The sequence below is a fragment of the Podarcis liolepis genome, assembly GCF_965112155.1.
Source record: "Podarcis liolepis genome assembly, chromosome: 6".
NCBI classification, from domain to species: domain Eukaryota; kingdom Metazoa; phylum Chordata; class Lepidosauria; order Squamata; family Lacertidae; genus Podarcis; species Podarcis liolepis.
Genome location: NC_139559.1, coordinates 49,381,424 through 49,403,488, shown reverse-complemented (window position 1 = coordinate 49,403,488; position 22,065 = coordinate 49,381,424). Strand labels below are relative to the sequence as shown.

The 22,065-nt window shown below is 45.2% G+C and overlaps 2 protein-coding genes across 9 annotated transcripts; one reads left to right on the top strand and one right to left on the bottom strand.

Moving 5' to 3' along the window:
- Positions 1-1,339: 1,339 nt before the first annotated feature.
- LOC310710176 (E3 ubiquitin-protein ligase TRIM56-like) lies at positions 1,340-6,958 on the top strand (the record flags this gene model as incomplete). Of its 2 annotated transcripts, none has more annotated exons than XM_083510782.1 (2): positions 1,340-1,481; positions 2,927-6,958. In XM_083510782.1, the coding sequence occupies 2 exons, from the start codon at positions 1,340-1,342 to the stop codon at positions 4,993-4,995; spliced, it is 2,211 nt and encodes a 736-aa protein (XP_083366908.1). In that variant the 3' UTR covers positions 4,996-6,958. The 2 variants fall into 2 exon arrangements, with proteins under 2 accessions (XP_083366908.1, XP_083366909.1); XM_083510783.1 differs by having other exon boundaries at positions 1,424-1,524.
- Positions 6,959-8,787: 1,829 nt separating this feature from the next.
- On the bottom strand, positions 8,788-21,397 carry TMEM125 (transmembrane protein 125). Of its 7 annotated transcripts, none has more exons than XM_083510821.1 (2): positions 21,249-21,397; positions 8,788-10,305 (listed from the first exon to the last, which is right to left on the bottom strand). In XM_083510821.1, the coding sequence occupies exon 2, from the start codon at positions 9,998-10,000 to the stop codon at positions 9,329-9,331; it is 672 nt and encodes a 223-aa protein (XP_083366947.1). In that variant the 5' UTR covers positions 10,001-10,305; positions 21,249-21,397; the 3' UTR covers positions 8,788-9,328. The 7 variants fall into 7 exon arrangements, with proteins under 7 accessions (XP_083366947.1, XP_083366948.1, XP_083366953.1 ...); XM_083510822.1 differs by lacking the exon at positions 21,249-21,397 and adding an exon at positions 18,357-18,563; XM_083510827.1 differs by lacking the exon at positions 21,249-21,397 and adding an exon at positions 16,371-16,540.
- Between the last annotated feature and the right edge of the window lie 668 nt (positions 21,398-22,065).

The window sequence follows — 22,065 nt, the reverse complement described above, 5'->3', positions numbered from 1 at the left end:
TGACGGACATCATGATTCTCCAGCAAGAAATTATCCATGTGCAGACAAGTGTAGTGGAACTATGCAAAACTTAATTTAAACATCTAAATAAAGTGGGCTGGGTTAGAGGCTTCCTTTTGCTGCAGGATATCTATAAAAATACATGTGAAGCTTTTTAAAAAAACTTGAGTCAAAGTAACCCAATTCCATCTAGTTTGACTGAAGCAAATGCATTACCAAAAAAAAGGTCAAGAGGTAGGACCAATCAAGACATTTTGTTGCCTGAAGCAAAAGACAAGACAGTGGTTCCCCGTTGTTATTTTCAGGTGGGATTAAATCACCTAATGGGAAATTCAGGTTGCACAATTATAGTTGATTAGAAGCTCTTGCACAAAAATCAGTGGACTTTTTGTGGTAAGTGATGGGAAAATGCACTGGAAGGTGTGGTGTAATGCTTTGAAATAACATCATCTTACCTCCTTGCAAACAAACCAGGATGAATGCTCAATAAATAGACATCCTTGCTCCACCACTGGTGATGGGACAGCATCCTCCACCACACCTGAGGGCAGCAGGCTAGCTTAGAGGGCACAGGTGATCAGATGGCCACATGACACACACACAGCTATTCTCTTAACAGCTTGGTGCCACTACTCCCTGGAAACTGCTGAATGGTGTAGCACCTTCACTCAACCTAATGATAGTAGGCTCTGAAAAAAGGGACACAGATTTGTATATACTAATGTATACTAAGAGGCACACATGAAGAAATTGCTACTATAAATGAAAATAAAATATATCTCACCAATGTGGTGTAAAGTCTGATCACGAGATCAAGCTTGTGTTTACTACTTATGGGCAACTGCTAAGTTCCCTGTTCTCCCTTCTTATATTCTTTATATTTAAAAGGCTTGGACTGAAACACACAGGCCTCTTTCAAAAGACTGTAAAGCCAGATGTATGGTCAGCATACGCCCACCCCATTTTTCTGATAATGACACTTCATTTTTCTAACTTCCTGCCATAAGGGGGAGAGGAGTAACAGTTCACTGGCAGAGTACAGGTTTTGCATTCAAAAGGTATCAGCTGAATCCCGAGTAGGGCTGGGTGAAACTGCTCCTAAAACTTTGAAGAACCACGAGCCGCCAATGAAAAAAACCCAAAATAAGCACTGAATTAGGTGGACCAAATGTCTGGTTTTGTACACGGCAGTTTCCTATGTTTCTACTTGTTACCGAACTTTGCCGAAATAAATTTGCTAGTCTTTAAAATGCCGGGACACTAGCAGAGCGAACTCCCCCTCCACGCGCCCGAGAGGCGTGACTCCTCGCAGCCAGTCGCGCTGATTCAACAGTGCAAAATGGAGCCTTTTAACTCAAACAGGAAACCGGAGAGGAGGATGCTCGGCTACCAAGATGAGCGAGGTAGAGCGCCTTCCGGAAATGACGCCGCGAGGCGGAAATCGCTCGCGCCCGGTCGAGGGACTGCCCGCTTACAGGAAGGTGGCTGCCATGTTCTGGAAGTTTGCGCTTGAAGCGCCTGCAAGTGAGTGACTGCCTTGGGTGGGGCGGGGGGAGGAGAGGCTGGGGAATGGGAGAGAGGCGCCCGCAAAAGAACCCGAAAGGGATAGAAGGAAAAGGATCGGGCCACAAGCGGGTGGTTTCCCGCTAACTGCCCGGTGCTCCGTCCTCAAGCTCTAGAGCTTGCCGAAGCGTCTCCTCGCGCTGGTGCTTTGCAATTTCCCCGATCTCGACCGGCTCGCTTGCTGAGCCAATTCCCTGGCACATTTCTGTAGGGCAAGTTAAATAGGTTTTTCGTTATTCTCTACTAAAAGAACTCCACACACACTTATGCCAGCACTTGGAAATTAGACCGAAAACACAAGCTGGAAATTAAGCCTGTAATCCTAAATATGATTGCTTGAAATTTAACTCCCATCAAAATCCATATCACATATTTCAGAGAATGTTCCTTAGGTTCGGAGCATTAATGTCAGACCATTGTTCCATCTATCACAAGATCTTCTGCACTGACTGGTAACAATCCCCTCCCCACTCCAGCCCTACCTGGATAGGACAGGGTTTGAACTTTGGACATTCTGTATACAGAGCTCCTCTTATTATTCGGTGATCACTCATAGTAAGATTGTCTTCCATGAGCATGGTCTTAACAGTGAGTCCGTAAGTGACTGTGGAGGCCAATCCTGGATTCACACATCCACAGTGGGGACATAGGTTTCTGGGTGGGAATTGAGCATGGTGAGGGTTTGCAAAACGTGTCTTCCTCTTAGCTCGTTTCTCCCTTTCATCCTGAGTTCCAGCGTCTTTGAAGTCCATGACAGCAGCTGCCCAGCCACTGAACTAGGGCTCTTCCCCATTATTTCCCTTTCTGAGTTCTAACATGGGGCAAAGTTCTCTCCCTGCACCCCCAACCCATATTTTTTTCTGGTTCCATTGTTGTAATCTACGCATGGCTTTCATGCTTTTTCCTAGACTGAAGTTCTACACTGGTGCACAAAATGTGTAATATACTAGTAGCCCATCTCTGCTTGCTAATATTTGACCAGGTGTTATTCTCTCCAATCCCTTCTCCAGTTCCCTTGTGCTACAGCACTGAAGGCGGTAATTTTATTTCCAGTTCCTTTGGGGGCAGTTCCTGGCTCCCTAATCACAAATCCTTATTTATATTACCGGCTGCAGTCCTATCTATATCTGTTCAGAAGAAAGCTCCATCTAGCAGAACTTATTTTCTAGCTGAGTGCATAGGGTTGTAGTCTTGAGTTACATTTCCACCTCCCTTTCAACAGGTCTGGTGTGGCTCTCTTGGAATTAGTAGGCAAAGAGCTTGCTAGGTTTATTGACACAACTTCTAAACCCACCCACCTCTGCCTCATAGCTGGTGCAAGACCCAGTAGGGCCATGCTGATTGTCTCTTGTTCTGTTTGTAGACCGACCAGACAAGATCATGGCAACTCAGAGTTCCATGTCACTGCAGGATTTGATTCGGGAAGATTTTTTGACTTGCAAAATCTGCTATGACCTGTATGTGGTGCCCAAAATCTTGCCATGCCTGCATACCTACTGCCAAAAATGCCTAGAGCCCTTGGTAGAAAATGGGACCATACATTGTCCTGAGTGCCGTCTGCAGTCGGAAGTTCCTGGAGGTTCTGTGGGGCTGAAGACCAATTTCTTCATTAATGGCCTCTTGGAACTGTTCCAGATGAAGCGCAACAAGGACCTAGATTGCACAGTCTGCTCTAGTGCTCAGAAAGTTGTGGCTGCCACTGCCCGTTGCCTGGATTGCAAGGATTTCTTGTGCCAAATATGTTCCCAGGGCCACTGCTGCTCCCGCCTCACTCTGCACCATAAGGTGGTGAACCTGGAAGAGTTCCTTGCAGGGCATTATGACACTGAGGTAAGATTTTTACAGGAACTGTGGTGCCAAGATCACCCACAGGAGGCGCTCTGTTTCTTCTGTGATACCTGCAGCATGTCCATCTGCAGGGATTGTCGCATGCTGGACCATTTCCAGCACAAAGTGGTTTCCATGTCCAGTGCAGTCCAGCGGAAACGACCTTCTGTAGAGCAGTTGATTAAGAGCTTGCAGGGAACAATTACCTGCATCTCTGAACAAGAGAAAGCTGTGGAGGAGGCAATGGACAAGCTAAAAGTAGAGAGCGAACGTGTCAAGGAGAAGATCTGCAAGTATGTGGAAGATATCACTACTTACATCTTTGCCCAGAAGGACTGTGCTTTGGCAAAACTGAATGCCTTCCTAACAGAGCAGCTGGAGCGTTTTTGTTTAGCGCGGAAGGAACTGCAGAGTCAGAAGGACAAAGCAATGAACACTCAAGAGTTTTCTCAGCGTATTCTATGTGTTGGGAAGGACTCTGAGATCCTTCACCTGGAAGGAATGATCAGGACTAGAGTTGAGGAGCTTCAGGCGCACAGACTGCCACAACTCCAAAGTCAGATTCCAGAATTAACCATTGCCTGGGATGAACCCCAGCAACTCTCTGAAGCATCAATTTTCAGTCTTGTCTTTCCTGGGGAGCAACCCACAAGAAATGCGCAGCAGTTGGAGCTGGGCAGTGAGTCATTGACGTCTCTGGGCGAGGAGAGTGGGGAGGTTACGGGCACTCCTTCTGATTCAGATGAAGACTCCCTCACAAGTGAATCTGACTCCCACTTTAAAAGCTCTTTTTCCTCCACTGGCTGGAGCAGAAGAGCAGGGTATGCTTTCAGCTTTGCGCTAGATCCATCCCTCACCAAACAAAAGCCTAATATCACTGGGATTGCTGTTGTGCCTCACAGTGGTCAAGTCGTCCTTTTGGATCAGGCAAATGCTGAGATAAAGCAATATAGCGCCTGTGGCCACTTTGAGGGGGTGATTCCTTTGCCTGCATCTAATTCTGTCTTCTGTGGCATCTCTGTGTGTGGAAAGATCCTGGCCTGTTCCTCAGAAACTCATCTTTTTTTCTTGAATCTTGATGGATTATTCCTGCGTAAACTGCAGCTGAGGGGCTCTGAATCGTCCTATCCCCTTGCCTCATATGGAGACTCTTATGTGGCTGTTAGTGAAGGAACTCTCTGTTCCATCTCATTGTATAGCCCATCTGGGGCATGTGTTGGTAGAGTCCAGCCAGACAACTATCATGGGGGGAAATTCCTGTTCATTGCTGTAAATAGCTGGGAGGAATTTGTTGTCTCAGACTTCATTAAGAAACAAATTGTGGTCATGGAGAAGTCTGGGGTTGTTCTGAATGTGCTTAAGCCCTCAACTTCACTGCTGGCCAAGCCATTCAGCATCTGTGTTGATGAAGACAGGAACATTTTTGTGATTGATCAGTTCAAAGTGATACAGTTCTCGCCATATGATAATACTGGGAAGGTTGTGTTCAGTGGCCAGGGTCGGATGGGAAGACCCAGAGTCCTGGCCATTGATAGTAATAACCTCATTTTAGTGAGGGAAGATGGAAACACTCATGTCTTTTACCTATACGGTAGTGTGCTATAGCTCATTAAGGTATGAATCAAGTGCCTAATTCTGAAATTCTGAGCATCTTTCTGGAAACTGGCACTATTGTGTTAACTAGATATTGAGATGGGCTTCAGCCTTTACTAGACCCGAGATCAGATCCTGGGTAAGAAATGCTGTTACACTCAGATGAATATGCATTGCTGAAGTCTTCTTGTTATTGTTAGAGCCTGACTTGAGAATAACGGCAGTAGATCAATATCTTACATGTACCTTTAAACCATGCATTGCATTCACACATTACTATGATCTTGTCTTTGTTCAGACCTCTGGAGTCTGCTGCTTCAATGCAGATCTCAGTCGAAGGACCCATGAGAACAGGTAGCCAGACTTTTATTTGGAACCGACATTCCTACTTTCTCTGACATTGTGCTCATTGCAAATTTTGTAGATGCATCAGCAGGCTTGGTCCTTCATTCAATGAGCAATAGACCAGCTATTCCTTTTTTAATCTGATAATTCAAATTCAGGCATCAGGGTTAGTGCTGAGGAGGTCTCGGTCCTACCATTATATTTACAAAGACTAGGCTTATAACATTCCACTTCACCTGCTGCTGCGTGGACCAGGAACTATTGTGCCTTGCAATCAGATTGAATTTTTTTGAGAAGGGGCAATGTGAACAAACAACATAGCTTCTAGTGTAATTTTAACAGTAACGTGCATTCAGTGTGTAGTTTGTGGAAATGTGGATGTGCTTTCACGTACATCTTCTCGCAAGCATTTAATGTGCTTGCATAATCCCTGAGCACCCATGGAATTGTAGAAATTCAGTAATTCTCCTTGCATACATGTTCCTTACTCAATGCCTACTAAATATGCTATCTTTGCTAGGGCTTGACAACTGTCACTGGCTCCATAAGCAAACGTGGAGGTGCTGAGACCAGGAATATTGTATTCCAAGCTTTTTATAGGCACACAGCTCAAGGCCCATGTCTTAAGATCCATGCAGATGTCACCTATGAATGGCTATATGCACATTTAGTTGGCACCGAGATCCGTAGTTGGTGAGCTACTGTCTAATCTTCCTGCTGTTCATTTTGGTAGTAAAGTAGTCATCCAGTTCCCTGACTTTCCACATTCATGCCCAAGGATGCACAAATGACTAGTCTTGAAGATGCACTTGAAGATGTAGAGCCCAATATCACCTTCTGCAGGCACACATATTGGAAGGTGGCCTTTCTGCTGTCTTTTAACACAAGGCCAAGATTGTTCCTACAGATCATCCCCTTTTTGACCAAGCTATGCTGTAGATTTCCTTTGATAGCTCTGTGCTTGGGAAAGTTGACTAGACATGTATTTTCTGGGGAAAGAAGACCAAAACCTAAAGAGTAAAGGGATCATATGCTGCCTGCAAATCTAGTTCCTGTTACATCTAGTTATCCTCTGATTAAACAGGAAGGAATTTTATCAGCCTCAACATCCCTCACCTATGCTAGGCCCCTGAGCCTTCCTGCGCTCCATTAGTTTTACAGATACTATGGCATTGTTCAAAGAGCAGTGGCCCAGAGTGCTTCAGAGCTGTTGCAGTCACCAACTGGGCTTCTTGCCTTTGTCTTTTGGAGTTGTTGTAGCTTGACTTCCTTCCTCTTTTCTTCTGTGCCCTCCCCTTTCCTGGAGCAAGGTTGGGGAACCTGTGGTCCTGCAGAGGTGGTTTGGACTCCAACTCCCATCAGCCCCAGTTAGCATGGCCAATGGTCAGGGATGTTTGGAGTATCCATCCAACAGAATCTGGAGAGTCACAGGTTCCCCATCCGTGTTCTAAGAAATAGGTAAGTGTTGAAGGTGTGAAGAGGAGTGCAGGTACCTCTCTGCTGAATGCCATCATGCCTCATGAGTAGCCAGGGTCAAGGGTACCCCATTGTGCATTACTTTGTTCTTAAGGAGCTGTTAACATTTCATCAGTATATGCTTTTGATATTAATAAAATTGGATAAATAGCCATTTTGTTGTACATTCTTAAGCCATGTGACTTGGAGCTGGTTTGTACACAGTAGAAAAGTGCAAGTCTCAAATCACCTACTAACTTTTCACAAAGAGAGACAATGTGTGCATCTTTTTGCATATTTACTCAGAAGTAAATCCCAGTGAGATTATTTCTAAGTAAGCATAGAGGTTTTTGCCATGTTGGAAAAATCTTGAAGTGGCATCTTACTGTGGCATATATTTTACTGAGTTTTTGCAGTAAATCCACAGCCTTATATCAAAGCCACGCCTAATCCTTGGAGCATGAAAAAGTGTTGTGTCCTTGGCTTTCACCTTACTTTGTGCGATATAAAGAACGGGAATATGACTTTGAAGCCTTGGACTTGTGGGCTTTTACCTTAAGGTTTAATCACAGATGGTTTCTTTGAGGACATGTGAACACAACTTAGATGGCACTTATAGTGTGGGGGCTGGTAGGGCAGGGGTCATGGGAACATGGGAACATGGTCTGTTTGGGATGCCAACATATTATTCACTAAGGGATCCTAAAGAAATCTGCTATGACAGCACCTGGACCTGAATAATAGGTGCACTTTTAAGTTTGGGCCTTGAACCAGTTTGGTGAATAACTGCATGTAGCCCACACTCCTAGCAACAAACCCACTACAATTTCTATACTTTATTTCACATTGGTTTTCAGTGCACACATGATCAAATGAGATTTAAAAGGGGGAGGGAGACTGACCCAAGCATCATCATTATTCCCTAGATACAGCACTGGGGGAGCTGACAGAGGCATTAATAGATGAGACAAATGTATCGTACTGCAGTAGAATAATAATAAAGGACTACTTGAGACTTGTATGAGTTAAATCTCTTGCAGCTCATTTCCTCTGTAGGTGACCCCACTACCACCATAACATTTCACATATCTCATTTCCTTACATCTCCTGTAAAAGAAACTTGAGATTTTGTATTTGGATTGGAAAAGGAAACATTAACTTGTTCCTAATTTGTATTATTTACTGTTGAGTGCACAATCTGGAGTTTCTTTGTACAGAATACCTAGATTCTCCAATTTGCATACTGATGGCATGCAGTTGTATGGTTTGTGTTTGGTATAAGGGCAAATTGTGAAGGTGTAGCCTTGCATCAACTCATTCAGGGCAGAGGCTGTGGATTCTGGGCTCCTTTATAAATCAAGGCTTGGGGGTCACCTCAAGTTAAGAATTGATTCAAGCTAAAGAGATATGGTTACACTAGTGTGGGGAAACTCAGTTGGGCACAATTGTGTTCACAAAATAAATTGTACCCACTGATTTTTTGTATCCACATTTGAGTCTACTTCAAGACCTTTTGGGAAGGTGCTCTAGATAGAAACTGACAGACAGAGCAAGCCTACTTGGCTGTTAGCTTTGATGATTTCCCTTACAGAGAGGTCTCTTGAGTAAGCAAAGTAGTTATTAATTCCTCATACTCTATGAACTAAGTCCCCCAACGCCAGCTGTATTCGCCACCCATACATTGATGCTCGTCTTGTATACATGCACATACATTCCTGGTATCAATTTCCATAGTCTTGTTTCTAACCCTGAGTATCCAGGGGCATTCAAGCCAGGAAATGTTATTCCCATCCATGTATCCTGCTATCAGGTGCCAGTGCTGGGTAGTAAGGGTGTGTGTGTGTGTGCCTGCCACTGTCTTCACTGTTCTGGCGAGGACAATAAAACTGTTAGGATATATGCTCCATGCAGCTTAGTTATCCCTCAGCCTCCATGTAACTACCCATTCAAAACAGAACTGTATGCATTCCATGATAATGACAATCACATCACACAAAAACAAGGTTTGGGCACCAAATTCCATTTCCGTATAATTGCATCATTCATTTTTGTAAAAGTAAGTAGACCTTGGGGCTGCAAAGATAAACATTAAGAGGTTGGGGAAATCAATATAAATTATTTTTTTAAAAAAGAAAAAGGTTGGGGTAATGCCTGGTGCCACTTCAAAAATGTTGGGGAAACTAATTAGTGAAACGAACATTTGTGTGTGAGAGAGACACTCTGTCCAAATTGAACAGCCTCTAATACCATTTTCACTGTTGTGCTGGAAAAGCCTTTCTTTGGAACGTCGACTATTTCCACACCTTTATCTCCCAGCACTCAGTAGCGAAAGCATCTTTATGTGTTGTGGTCTCTGGCCAACAAGCCCAGGCCGCTATCTCGGCAGAAGAGCTCTGCAGCAGAAATTCCGGCACATTGCTGAGTGCAGTACAGGAAGACGCATCTGGGCCAGGCTGGTTGTCGTAAAGTGCAAATGCCAGTCCAATATTGAGAGTTCAACCCTGTGGTCAAAGGCGGCGGCAGCCACTAGGCGTTTACTTGAGGGTTAAATAAGATTTGCTGTGCTAGAGGTAGGAGCAAGCCGCCGGTCGGCCGAGATGCGTCCCGAGATGGTGAAGAGGGTGCTGTTGTCCCCAGCGTCCCGGTTCGGAGGTACAGCTGAGCAACAAGAAGTCCACATCAAATAGAGCAGCAGGCTGAGCAGGATGATCGCTCCAGAGGCTGTGAGCACAATGCCACTGACAAACATGCTGGCAAGGGGGCGTTGGGCAGTTGGGTTGCTGCCAACGCTGGTGGTGGAAAGCACAGTGAGGACTGTGCCACACACCAGCAGCACCAGGGCTGTCACGAGCAGCACCGCACAGTCCGAGGCACCGCCGCTCTTCAGTAGCGCAACTTGCTCTCGGCTGCGAATGCAATTCATGTCCTGGATGGCTGAGCTCAGCAGCTGCTTCAGTAAGACCAAGAGTGCCAGTAGGCAGAGTGTTGTGCCCACTGCCAGCCTCCATTCCCCAGAGCGGCTGCTTGTACTATAGAGCAGTGCAATGCCACCTACCCCACAGGCAAGGATCAGAGCCACAGCTACCCCATAGCAGACAAATGACTTTCTGGGCTCCTGGAACCACCATAGCTCCACATGTTCCTCCAGGATATTCCTCTGGATCCGGCTGGCGTTGGCTGGGGGTCTGGGCACACCCAGCGGCTCTAATTCAGGCATGCTGGACACTGGATTGGCTCCTACATAAAGGTGGGTCTTGCAGATGGAGCTGCCGCTTCAGCTGGCAAGCCTGGATGGGTGTGACATTTCCCAGCAGGAGAGGGCAGCACCCTTCACTTTTTCTTCCTATGTGAGGCAGCAGTGCCAGAGCCAAAAGCCTGCAGCCCGCGTATTACTGTATGCTGTTGGAAGCGCAGCACAGGAGGAATGTAGGACTCCTCTCTCTTGAAGCCCAAAGTGAAAAGCTGCTTCAGCCTTGTACGTAGCTCATTTGCTTCCAAGCTCACGGGGATCCTGGCACATATCTGAAAAAAGAAATGACGACAAAAGGTTACGAAATGAAGATTGCCTCTATAGAGGGGAGGGATCCACCTCCTTTCCCTTGAAACTCCACTCCTGGAGTTCCAAAGAAAAAAGAGTCATAAGGTAAACGCCACTCCCTCTAGGGTCAGCTAATGTCCATGCAAGTAAAACCTGCTTTTTACGGGCAGGGCAACAGCCCTGTCCATGCCTTAGGAAAATAAATCAAAATTCTGCACTTTCCCAACCCTAGCTCCGCATGCCAAGAAAAGCAGAATTCTGCTTTCATAAGTAAATTGTAATTTGCACTTGAATTATCCATATGAAAACAAACCAACCATTTGGGCAGATTTTTCTCGTTTTGCAGAATCCAAATCATTCTGTCATAGAGAAGCTCCAAAACTATACAGGAAATGCGGTTCTCATCTCTGCCTCAGCCTTTATTGATTTTACCATGTGCTGCACACCCATCTTGAGGACAATGTTCTCTTCACAGTGCTTAGAATCATTTTGAAAAAGATAAATGCTGTTATTCCTCAGGATTCTGAGTTCTATTCTCTGTGCTAACATCTGTGCTGGAGTGAGGCAATTGGGTATTGCACCCAGCTTTGCTTATGGCACGAAAATGAGAGATGGAAAAATAAACAGAATTGGGCAGTTCTTTCATTAGATAATGGTAAAGGGTGAGTAGCCAAAGCAGAAATCCAAGTTTTGTGATTTCTTCCTTTAGTTTATTTTTTCATATTTAAAATATACACAATATCATATGCTTTTATCATTGGAGACATCCTCCAGTCATATTAGTGTCACAGAAGCAATGAAAAAACAAAACACCTTATCCAAGACTGTTCAGAACTTTCCAGTCAATGTTAAATAACTGTCAGAAGACTGCTTCCAGGCCCCTCCATATTTGAACAAAGATAGTCTAGACAAATATGCAGCTCTCTCATGTGTTAGCTACACTTAATCTGTTTTAGGGCTATTCTTGCTGTTTCGCATGTACAGAAACCTGCACAGGGTCCTATTGTGTGTGGAGAGAAATAGCAAATGGAGAAATCCACTTTACATGTGTATTGATCAGCACTGGATGCTGCTGAACATGGGTACATATCTGCTTTCTTGGTCCAGCGCATTTGGCTATTACGTCATTTTTATAGTTGCATGCAACACCTGGTTATGAACAACTCTCTGGATCGGGGCCAAAGATGGCCTTGTATTAAATCCAGAACTGCTAAAATCACAATAATAATCATTTTATTTGTATGCTGCCTTTCCACAAAAGCACCATTTTACAAGAAATAAAAATGAACCACACCTGAAAATCAACCGTCGTAAGAATAATTCTATAATAGCATAATAAACAACAGCATAACTGCAAATCTAAGAACATACAAAACACTGTACAAAACATTTCAGTACAGTGGTACCTCGGGTTAAGTACTTAATTCGTTCTGGAGGTCCATACTTAACCTGAAACTGTTCTTAACCTGAAGCACCACTTTAGCTAATGGGGCCTCCTGTTGCCGCCACGCCGCCGGAGCACAATTTCTGTTCTCATCCTGAAGCAAAGTTCTTAACCCGAGGTAATATTTCTGGGTTAGCGGAGTCTGTAACCTGAAGCGTCTGTAACCTGAAGCGTATGTAACCCGAGGTACCACTGTAGTGCTTCAGGTTACAGAAATAGTACCTTGGGTTAAGAACTTTGCTTCAGGATGAGAACAGAAATTGCGTGGTGGCGGCGTGGCAGAAGTGGGAGGCTCCATTAGCTAAAGTGGTGCTTCAGGTTAAGAACAGTTTCAGGTTAAGTACGGACCTCCAGAATGAATTAAGTTCTTAACCTGAGATACTACTGTATATTGTTGATTCACTTTGCTATCTAGAAATAGATTAAGGGATTTAGAGGTGTTCGCTTTCCAAACAGTAACATCCTTATAGCTTTTCACAGCAGTGCAGGAAAGTTCGTTAGTACAATAGCACACCTAATGTAATCCAAAGAAGTAATGACCACCAGTGATTCAAGAAAGTAAAGCGTATATGCCTGAGAAGTAGCACTGATGGCTAAGGAGATTTGGGCTTGAAGAGGCAAAGAGAGAGCTGGGTTTCACATATGATTTTTAAATCATCATATCCTACTTTGTCTGTGGGTTTTTAGTTCATTAGCACTCCGGAGAGAATGTGAGGCAAAGTAGCAACATTTATAGATGATGCAAATGGTTCAAGATGATTGTTAATAAACTGATTTTCAAAACAATCTTCAGCCATTGTGGTTTTTCAAAGCTGTTCACAATATCCACGGGAAGCAAGTAATTTAAAACTGCAGGCAAAATCACAACATAAAAAAGCAGATAAAACAACAGCACAAAGTCAAAAGCTTCAAAAGAGTCAGCAAAAATAAAACCCAGGGGCAAACCCACAATGAGAAGTTAGATTTTTGTAGTGTGCCAACACAACTGCAAATGATTGCAAGAAGAGAGTAAAGAGGTCAGTAGCAGCTAAAATTTGCAGTAAAATTCTATGCATATTTAGTTCATCTGCGCTTACTCCCGGGTAAGTACTGTAGTTACAAGACTGCAACCACAAGGTTGCTTAGGAGCAAAGTTGTGGGAGTGGCATGGGGAAGAATACCTTCATGTATCCTACCCTGCTACCATTCAAGAAAGATAAATATTGCTTCTGCACACTTAACACCTAGAAAAGGAAATCAGTTGCTAGAGATTATTAAGCAAGACAAATCAAAGTAGCCCCCAAATACCAGCATTGCTCCTATACAAATTCTGCCTACCTCATGAATCTTAGTGGAAGATAGCAGGCCTGGTTTATGTGCAGAAAAAAGCAACCAAAGTAAGCAGAAATATACCTTTCACATGACAGCTTATGAATGTAGGACTACAGTTTGCAGAGCAGGCAGCTGGAAAGTTGTAAGTAGTTAGGTTAGAACTTCTTATCAACAAAAATCAAGAATGTTTTGGATAACAAAAGAGGGAAAGGTGGTATTTTGTATAATACTAGAGTTGGTGATCATTCTGCGAAATAAAGGCACAATTTTTTTTTTAAAAAAAGGCATATCTTCTTACAAAATATGTGCAATATGTGCAAAAATAGCTGGTTCCTTAGATGCTCAGGGTATTCAGCATAACGAATAAATAGCAGAAGCTAGCAATCTTCAGAAAAGTATTAGCAGCCCCAGTTGCTACACTTTTTCAGCATCTGACCACAAGGGCTAAATTGATGGACCTCATTAAAGCTACCCCTGCAATAAAGCTTCTTCCCAGTGGATACTTAAAATGAGACTCCATCTTCCAGAGGGCTGATAAAAGATCCTTCTTTGAAGTGATCTTCCACATGGGGGCCTTCGCAATGACATCCCACTTCCAATGAGGATTAGGGTTGCCATATTTCAAAAAGTAAAAACCAGGACACACTAAAGACCCCCAAATCGACTTGCCTAAGATCCAGGACAAAGCGCCGCCTTTTGGAAATTCCCCCCAGATGTCAAATCTGCCTTTGAAATCCCAGTAATGTCTGGAAAAATTTGGACATATGGCAGCCCTAATGGGGATGGGTCAATGGGCCCTCATAAGCAGCACCCCCCTCCAGGAATTCTAATAGATTCCACTCACTGGTACTGCAGTCTTGGATGTCCCCTCAGCAAGCTTGCCCCTGGTGCTATGGTGCACCTGTCTTGTACAAGTACCTGCCTTGTCCGTCAAAGCTTAGCTGCATTAGGGCTCCTGGATCAGATCGCCACAACATCCCTCAGCTGAGCTGTGCTCGCCTCTGGTGCTGGCAGCAAGGATAGTGGCAGAGGGCAGGGATCCCACACAGTAATAAAGCCCCATTCACAGCACCAGCCTCACATGGTTCCTCATCAGCATCTGCCTCTTGTCACCAACTGGCTCTCCGGCTTGTTGAACAATAGATCCTTGCGTCAAGGCTGCATTAACCCTTGAGACGCAAGTCTTTGTCTAGGAAGAACGGAGACCTGGATGGGGTGCTAGGACCTTCTGTGTAGTAAGCTCTCCCCCCCCCCGCTCAGATGCAAACCATTTGTCAGTTGTCTCTACATGTAACCACACGTAAACACCTTGCTCTCCTGACCAGTGGTGGAGCTACCTGCTGTGGCACCAGGAGCGGTGTACATTTGGGGGCGTGGCTGGCACGCGTCCCGGGGGCGTAGAGCACTGCCCGCGGGGTGTAGAGCGCCACCCGCGGGGTGCGTGGCAGACAGCGCACGTCCCGGGGGTGCGCAGTGAGCGCCAAGCGTCCCAGGGGGGCGGGGGTGGCCGCAATGTCACCCTCCTCGGCATAGCACCTGGGGCGGACTACTCCCCATGCCCCCACCTTCGCCTGCCAGTGCTCCTGACGTCTCCCTCCAGGGAAGCTCCAGGAAATGGCTGTTAAGTATTCCCATACTTAACAGACAGAAATGCTACTGTCCCAAGCAAGCGCATCCCTGCCAAGGCGACCTTGGAATATCTTTGCAGCCTCTACAGCTACAAACTTTGTTTAGACAGATATTTAAAATGGCAGGAACAGAACGGAAAACAGAGTCATTTTCATGAGTAAAGGCAGTGCTTGCTAAATCTGCATGCTGCCCCTTAATCTTCTCAAAGCCATTCAGCTTCTTGCTGTCTACCTTTTGCCTAGGACTGACCTGTATTTTACCTACTGTATAGTATAGTACCATTTGTGACTTTATAGCAGGAGTGGGGAGCCGGTGGCTCTCAGGATGTTGTGCTACAACTCGCGACATCCCACAAGACTGATGGAAATGGCGAGATCCACAGGCTTCCAATTCCTGTTACAGAGCAGGATAAGGAACCCTTTACAGCCTGAGGGCCGCAAGCCAGAGGTGGGCAAGATTAGAAGCAAAAGTAGGTGGGGCCAAAGGCGTATTACTTTTTTAGAATATGTATATTTTTATGGGTTTTTTAATGTGAATCATTCAATATAGTTTAACAGTACTTATTCTGTATGTAAACTTCTTCAAGGTGCTTTGGATAGTAAAGCAGTCTATACAGTGGACGCTCGGGTTGCAAACGTGATCCGTGTGGGAAGCACGTTCGCAACTCGCCGCATCCGCAATCCGCAGCGCCGCGTCTGCACAAGTGCAAGTTGCAATTAGGCACTTCTGTGTATGTGCAAAGCGCGATTTTGCTCTTCTGCGCATGTGCAAGCACTGAAACCCGGAAGTAACCCGTTCCGGTACTTCCGGGTTCGGCGCAGTGTGCAACCCGAAATTGTGCAACCCGAAGCGTCTGTAACCCGAGGTATGACTGTAAATGGAATTTTTTTAAAGAGTGGACAGAACAACAAATAAGTAGGCCTCATTCCACATATGAATAGGCCTCATTCCACATGTACACACATCTCCCATCCAGACAAACAAAATCAATCAAGACAGGCCTAGGGCACAGTCCAGCCAAGCAAAAGCACAGAAGGAAGGTGTGGGGTAGGACCCATGTGGGGTGTAGCTTAGGGAGAGTCCCAAGGCTGCATTTGGTGCCTGGGCCTGAGGTTCCCCTCTCCTGCTGTAGAGTACAGTGGACTCTCGGGTTGCGAATGTGATCCGTGCGGGAGGCATATTCGCAACCCGCAGCGTTCGCAACCTGCAGCGCCATGTCTGCACATGTGCGGGTTGCAATTTGGCTCTTCTGCGCATGCGCAAAGCACGATTTAGCACTTTTGTGCATGCATGAGCGCCGAAACCCGAAAGTAACCTGTTCCGGTACTTCCGGGTTTCGGCGTGTCCGTAACCCGAAAACACGCAAACTGAAGCGTCTGTAACCCAAGGTACGACTGTATACAGCAATGTGAATGACTGAAGACAGCCCTTGTGGAGAGGGAGCTTTGCATCCCACTGTCTAAGCTGGCAGAGTTTAAAGCTTCTTGCACAATAAAGCACCATCTCACACTCTTACCATTACACGTCTGTGGTGGGGAAATGCCAAACACTGGTAGGAGGATATGCTAAAAGTAGAGCAACACAATGCTATGATGCATTTTCATTACGATTTTTCACTGTAAAAGCTGCCACTTGAAAGTTTTCACAATAAATAAAATCCCTTACCTTCATCCTCTTTTATCCTTTTTTAAAGGGCCTTTTCACAAATATGCTTTCCCTGTACCGCCACTGGTGTAAGGGGGAGAAACTCTCTCGCCTTGAGATGCGCATCCCATTGGAAGCAATGCAGTCCAGAGAAATGACACCTGCATACCTTGCCTCTGCATTGCATTCCTTTCAATGGGAGGCACTTCGCATGTGCATCCCAGCCTGAGGGAACGTTTGCCCTGTTGCTTTGGCAACAGAGGCATGCACACTCTTCCTCCGGCATCCACCTTCTTACAGTTTATTCATCCCCTTTTGCCGAGGAATGTAAAAAATGGATGAAAAAGCAAGGCATCGTATCAGAGGGGCCAGAGATCTCCACAAAATGCACCACTACCCTGTTTCAGCTCAGCACTAAAGATAACTGCACTTTGGAGATATCAGTCAGGTATCAGGACTGAGCATACGCAGGAAATGTGGCTCATGGGTCAAAGCGAAGTGAGGTCTAATCATATGAGCATCTTACTGTTAAAATCCACCACTATCTAAGGCTGCAATCATATGCACACTTACTTAGAAGTCAGTAGGAGTTGCCTCATGAGTAAACTTTTAAACATGCATGGGTCCAGGCTATCTTTAAAAGCCAGTTTAAACTCTTGTTGCTGCATCAGTTAAGAGATCTGGAAGATGTTCAGTAAAAGCACTACTACATTACAGGGAACTAAGGGGACAGCTAAAAATCCCTGCTCCTCTTGTAACAGATCTCCTTTATTCTGGCCAATTGCTTAACATCTAGATCAGTGGCTACTTGAGCCTTGCCTTGGCAGAACCAGGTGGTCAGAGAGGGGAGGGGCCTGATCCAGACACAGCCTGACCGTGTCAGGCCAAGCCTGACAGAGCATGAGATCACTGTTAAAACCATAAGGAGAACAGGCTTCTTCAGGGCACATTGCCAGCTGAGGCTGCATTGATGCAGAAATCAAAGCTCAGTGACTTGTAGGAAGGCCAGGAGGAGTTGAATACATTCCCCCACCCTCTGCCTGCACCACACAAGCCTTTCCATTCTACCTGTGTGTGAAGTTTGAACTCCTGGAGGAACAACCGATTGTACCCTGTGGATCCATGGGCAGAGGCATCCAAGTCCATGGTTCCATCCACGTCACTTATATGCCAAGCAGGCGAAAGAGCAGCTGTGTGCTCTAAGCGGTACTTGCCTGGGATCTGTGCTGCTGTTGGCACACGATGGCTTCTAACACACTGCTTGCTGTGTTTTGCTGGATTGCCTGCGGCCAGGAAGGGATTACAGCCAGCTTGGATTGTCAGCTATTCAGCATTAACCCATATGGGAAAGGAGCTCTCGCACTCCTTCTCATCCCTTCCTGCTTTTAGAATTGCAGAATTGTTGAGTTGGAAGGGACCCCCCACAGTCATCTAGTCCAGCCCTCTGCTATGCAAGAATCACAGCTAAGTCTATGGGGCTACTGAACAAGGGCAGACATAGCAGAATGCTTCCAGGCACTTTGAGATCATGTTGTATTAGAATGGTGGAGTTTGAAGGGACTCTGAGGATCATCTAGTCCAACCCTCTGCAATGCAGGAATCTCAACACACAGTCCCCCATCCAATATGAAACTGTACCAGACTCTGCTTAGCTCTGCAAATCTGCTAGCAGTTTCACAGTTGCAACAGATGTTTCCTAGGAAGCCATTATTAAATGAAGTTAAAATAATGGTGGTGGTGGTGATCTGAGGAAGAGCAGCTTTGAGGAAAGACCCTGTCTCCTTTCCACACATCCTCATATCCTGAAGGTATCTGAGCACAAGGCAGCACACCAATCCCTCAGGAATGACTCTAAAGATAGTTGTAGGCTAACAAGGGACGAGCAGTGTGTACATGCGGAATTTGAAGAGCTTCCAATCCCACGCCAAGCCTTGACTGAAAGGGAAGATGATAGTATGTAGTGGAGACAACCAGGTAATTGCTGGAAGGGACATCAGCTTCACTCACCTAAAGCTGATTCTTCACAGAAGATGCTGTAGCAAGTCTTGTTTCTTTTGCCTAAGCTCTCGGACTTGCCAGGATGCTGGTGTCATCTTCTCCTGCTATTATACTTGACAGATGGGACAATTTTCATGCTGTGGCCCGAGGATAAAATTAAAATCTATCTTCTTCCCTCCCTGCCTGCGTCTACCTGTCAAGCAACAGGTGCAAGTCCCACCTCCTTCCTCCGCCTGTCCTAGCCCAGGTGCCGCGTCTGATAGGCTCGTAGCATACGCTGACCTTTGCCCAGGCAGGTACATTCTCCAGAAGGGTGGGGATGGAGAGACAACCTGCTGTTGTCCTTGGAAGCATTCCAGCCTGGTGACTGTGTGCTTGAGGGAAGCGGAAATAAGGAGGCTGATGGAGCAAGGGAAGCAGGAGGATATACAATACAGGCAGAGGTAAGCAAATACAGGTTGAAAGAGTTCTACGTTAACCCTCACCAGACAAGCTCCTTGCCAGACGGGTTCACATTTCCACCCCCTAAGGAGCAGCACAGTCGCATTCTGACTTTAGCTAAGGGGCAGCAGAGAGGCATGGGGCCATTTAGAATGCAGGGTGGTGCCAGGAAAGAAACACAGCCATTCTGCATTTTTGTGCACCCGTCAGGAAGATAGGAATCTTCATCAGACTTCTTGAAAAGAGAGGTTTTCTTTTAGCCTAAAGCAAGGCATTTTATTGGCCTTTGGGAGAAAAAGTTGTGACTGGGCAAGATCTTCTCATGTGCAGGCATGGGCAAACTCGGCCCTCCAGGTGTTTTGGGACTACAACTCCCATCATCCCTGACCACTAGTCCTGTTTGCTAGGGATGATGGGAGTTGTAGTCCCAAAACACCTGGAGGGCTGAGTTTGCCTATGCCTGCCTTGGTGTCTAAGTAGTAACGGTATGACTAAGATAGTATACTATAATCATTTCTAAAAGAGTAGGGACTTGTGGGAATATTGGCTAATGAATGGATCAGACTTTGATTGATGGGCAACAAACCCCTTACACCCTCGAAGCCTTTCCTCCCATGATGGTTTCATCAAAATAAAGTAAGTGAATAAACAAGATACAGTGGTACCTCGGGTTAAGTACTTAATTCATTCTGGAGGTCCGTTCTTAACCTGAAACTGTTCTTAACCTGAAGCACCACTTTAGCTAATGGGGCCTCCTGCTGCCGCCGCGCCGCCAGAGCATGATTTCTGTTCTCATCCTGAAGCAAAGTTCTTAACCCGAGGTACTATTTCTGGGTTAGCGGAGTCTGTAACCTGAAGCGTATGTAACCTGAAGCGTATATAACCCGAGGTACCACTGTACTTGGTTTTTGGATTAACAAAATAGAGAGACTAGGAACCATTTCTCTCCGCCCCCCTTCTATCCATTAACTTAAGGTTCCCAAATCCTTTCAATATACAGAGGTATATTTAAGTAATACTGAGTGGGTAGGCAAGTACCATTGCTATGGGACACTCAGGATAGTTGGTGCAACACAGCATTCAGTTTTTTGGGGGGAGAAGATTGCATATGATATTTTCTAAGACTTGTAAATGTCTTGCTTTTCATGAGATTGAAGGCTTGACTTAATACATATTTTTATCTTAATACTCCAATACTGCCTATACTTCATTATTGTGGGAGCGGGGAAAGCTTATGATAGGTGGTATTGTTATATCCATTTGATAGATAAATGTGACAGAAAGAGAACCATGTATATGGTCATCCAGCAAGCTCATGTCAGAATTCAGCATATCCAACTTACGGTCAAGCCAAGTGCCACCAGGGTTTTGAGTGCTAAAAGATTTGTGGTTGATGGTGACAGCAGCAGTCTAGGATTGCTTTTCTTCTTCTTTCTCCCTTACCTTGCCATCACATACTGCAAGCCTGTCTTCCATTGGCTTAACATTTCCTACCTACCTCGTTCCTGACAAAAAGTCACAATTCCAGGTTATGCGATTTCTTATTGGATTCTGTTACTCTTCCCTCTCTTCATTTATTGTGTCCTCCCTTACCCGAGTGTAATACAATAGCACATATTCCTTTCCTATAAATGACAATGGTCATATCTTCAGTTGGAAGGATTTTTTGAACTTCTGGTAGGCTTCTGGCAACATAAAGTGTCTGGTGTAATGCCTGATTATGTGCATGACAATTCGCATTTCCTTCTGTAAATCTGTGGTACTACTTCCCACCCTAACCCTGTCTTCAACACCTTTCTTCTGGTTGACTACCAATTTGCACAACTGATACAGTATAATAGGGACGCAGGTGGTGCTGTGGGTTAAACCACAGAGCCTAGGACTTGCCGATCAGAAGGTTGGCGGTTCGAATCCCCGCGATGGGGTGAGCTCCCATTGCTCGGTTCCTGCTCCTGCCAACCTAGCAGTTCGAAAGCACATCAAAGTGCAAGTAGATAAATAGGTACCGCTCCGGCGGGAAGGTAAACGGCGTTTCCGTGCACTGCTCTGGTTCGCCAGAAGCGGCTTAGTCATGCTGGCCACATGACCCGGAAGCTGTACGCCGGCTCCCTCGGCCAATAAAGCGAGATGAGTGCCGCAACCCCAGAGTCGGCCATGACTGGACCTAATGGTCAGGGGTCCCCTTTACCTTTACCTTTATACAGTATAATACTTACCCTCTCCCCTACTCTAGAGATACTGTCTGATTTAAACAGGTATGTTTTAGCAGGAGACAATGCTGCACTGATACCGTGTGTGAATTGATTCCTGTTAAAACATGCAAGTTTTATTTGGAAAACACTGAGTGAAATATGAAGACTAAGTGTGCACTAGAATGCAAAGCATGGTTTTCATAGCTATGTTGACACAAAGAAGAATGCTAACATACCTTCTTGTAAAAAAAGAAAAGAAAAACCTTACCTTGTGATGCAGGCATGACATGAGCACAAAGGATTGTTATGCTGCCTCAGAATCCAAGACATGACTGTAAACATAGCTAAAACATCCAATAAAGCCTACATTGCCATTCTGCCTCTGTTCCATGAACTTCCTCTGGTCTAGGAGTAATCTTCCAGCAAGTGCTAGACTCCAAAAGTCCCTTGGTGAGATGGTTTGTCAGCAGTGGGTTGTTCAGCAATCTTCTCTGATCAGGACAACATCCTTATGGCATGTTCTCTAATTACATCTTCTTAAGTGCCTGTGTGTGTGTGCACCATGGGAAAAACTTCTCACCTGAGGGCAGCATTGCACCATTGTGGAGCAAAGACTTAACTATTAAGGAGTGTTTTAAGCACCTGTCAGAGGAAGATCACTCCTAGCTACCTAATAATTATCAAGAAAAAGATTGATTCACATCCGCTGCCATTGCCGGAAGAATTAGTGATGGACATATGGAAGAACATGGGATATGAATGATTTAGGTATTGTAGGCATGCATATTATTAATTAGTTCATAGAAAGCATTACATGTAGCTTACTCTGAAGAGTATCTGCCTTGTTAAGGACTCCCCTCTGCTGATCTTCTAAAAAAGTTTCTAAAGCAGTTATAGCAACTACCCATAACATAGGTTTGGTGAATTTCAGAAGGCTTTTGATTTGTAAATGCAAATAATTAAGAGAATAGTGAAACTACTTGACCCAGGGTGCTGCAGAGTCTTGTTCTGATAAGTCAGGGAGGAATAACTTGAAGGGTATAGCTTATCACCTGCGAACCATAAATTGCTGAAGTGCTTTTGCT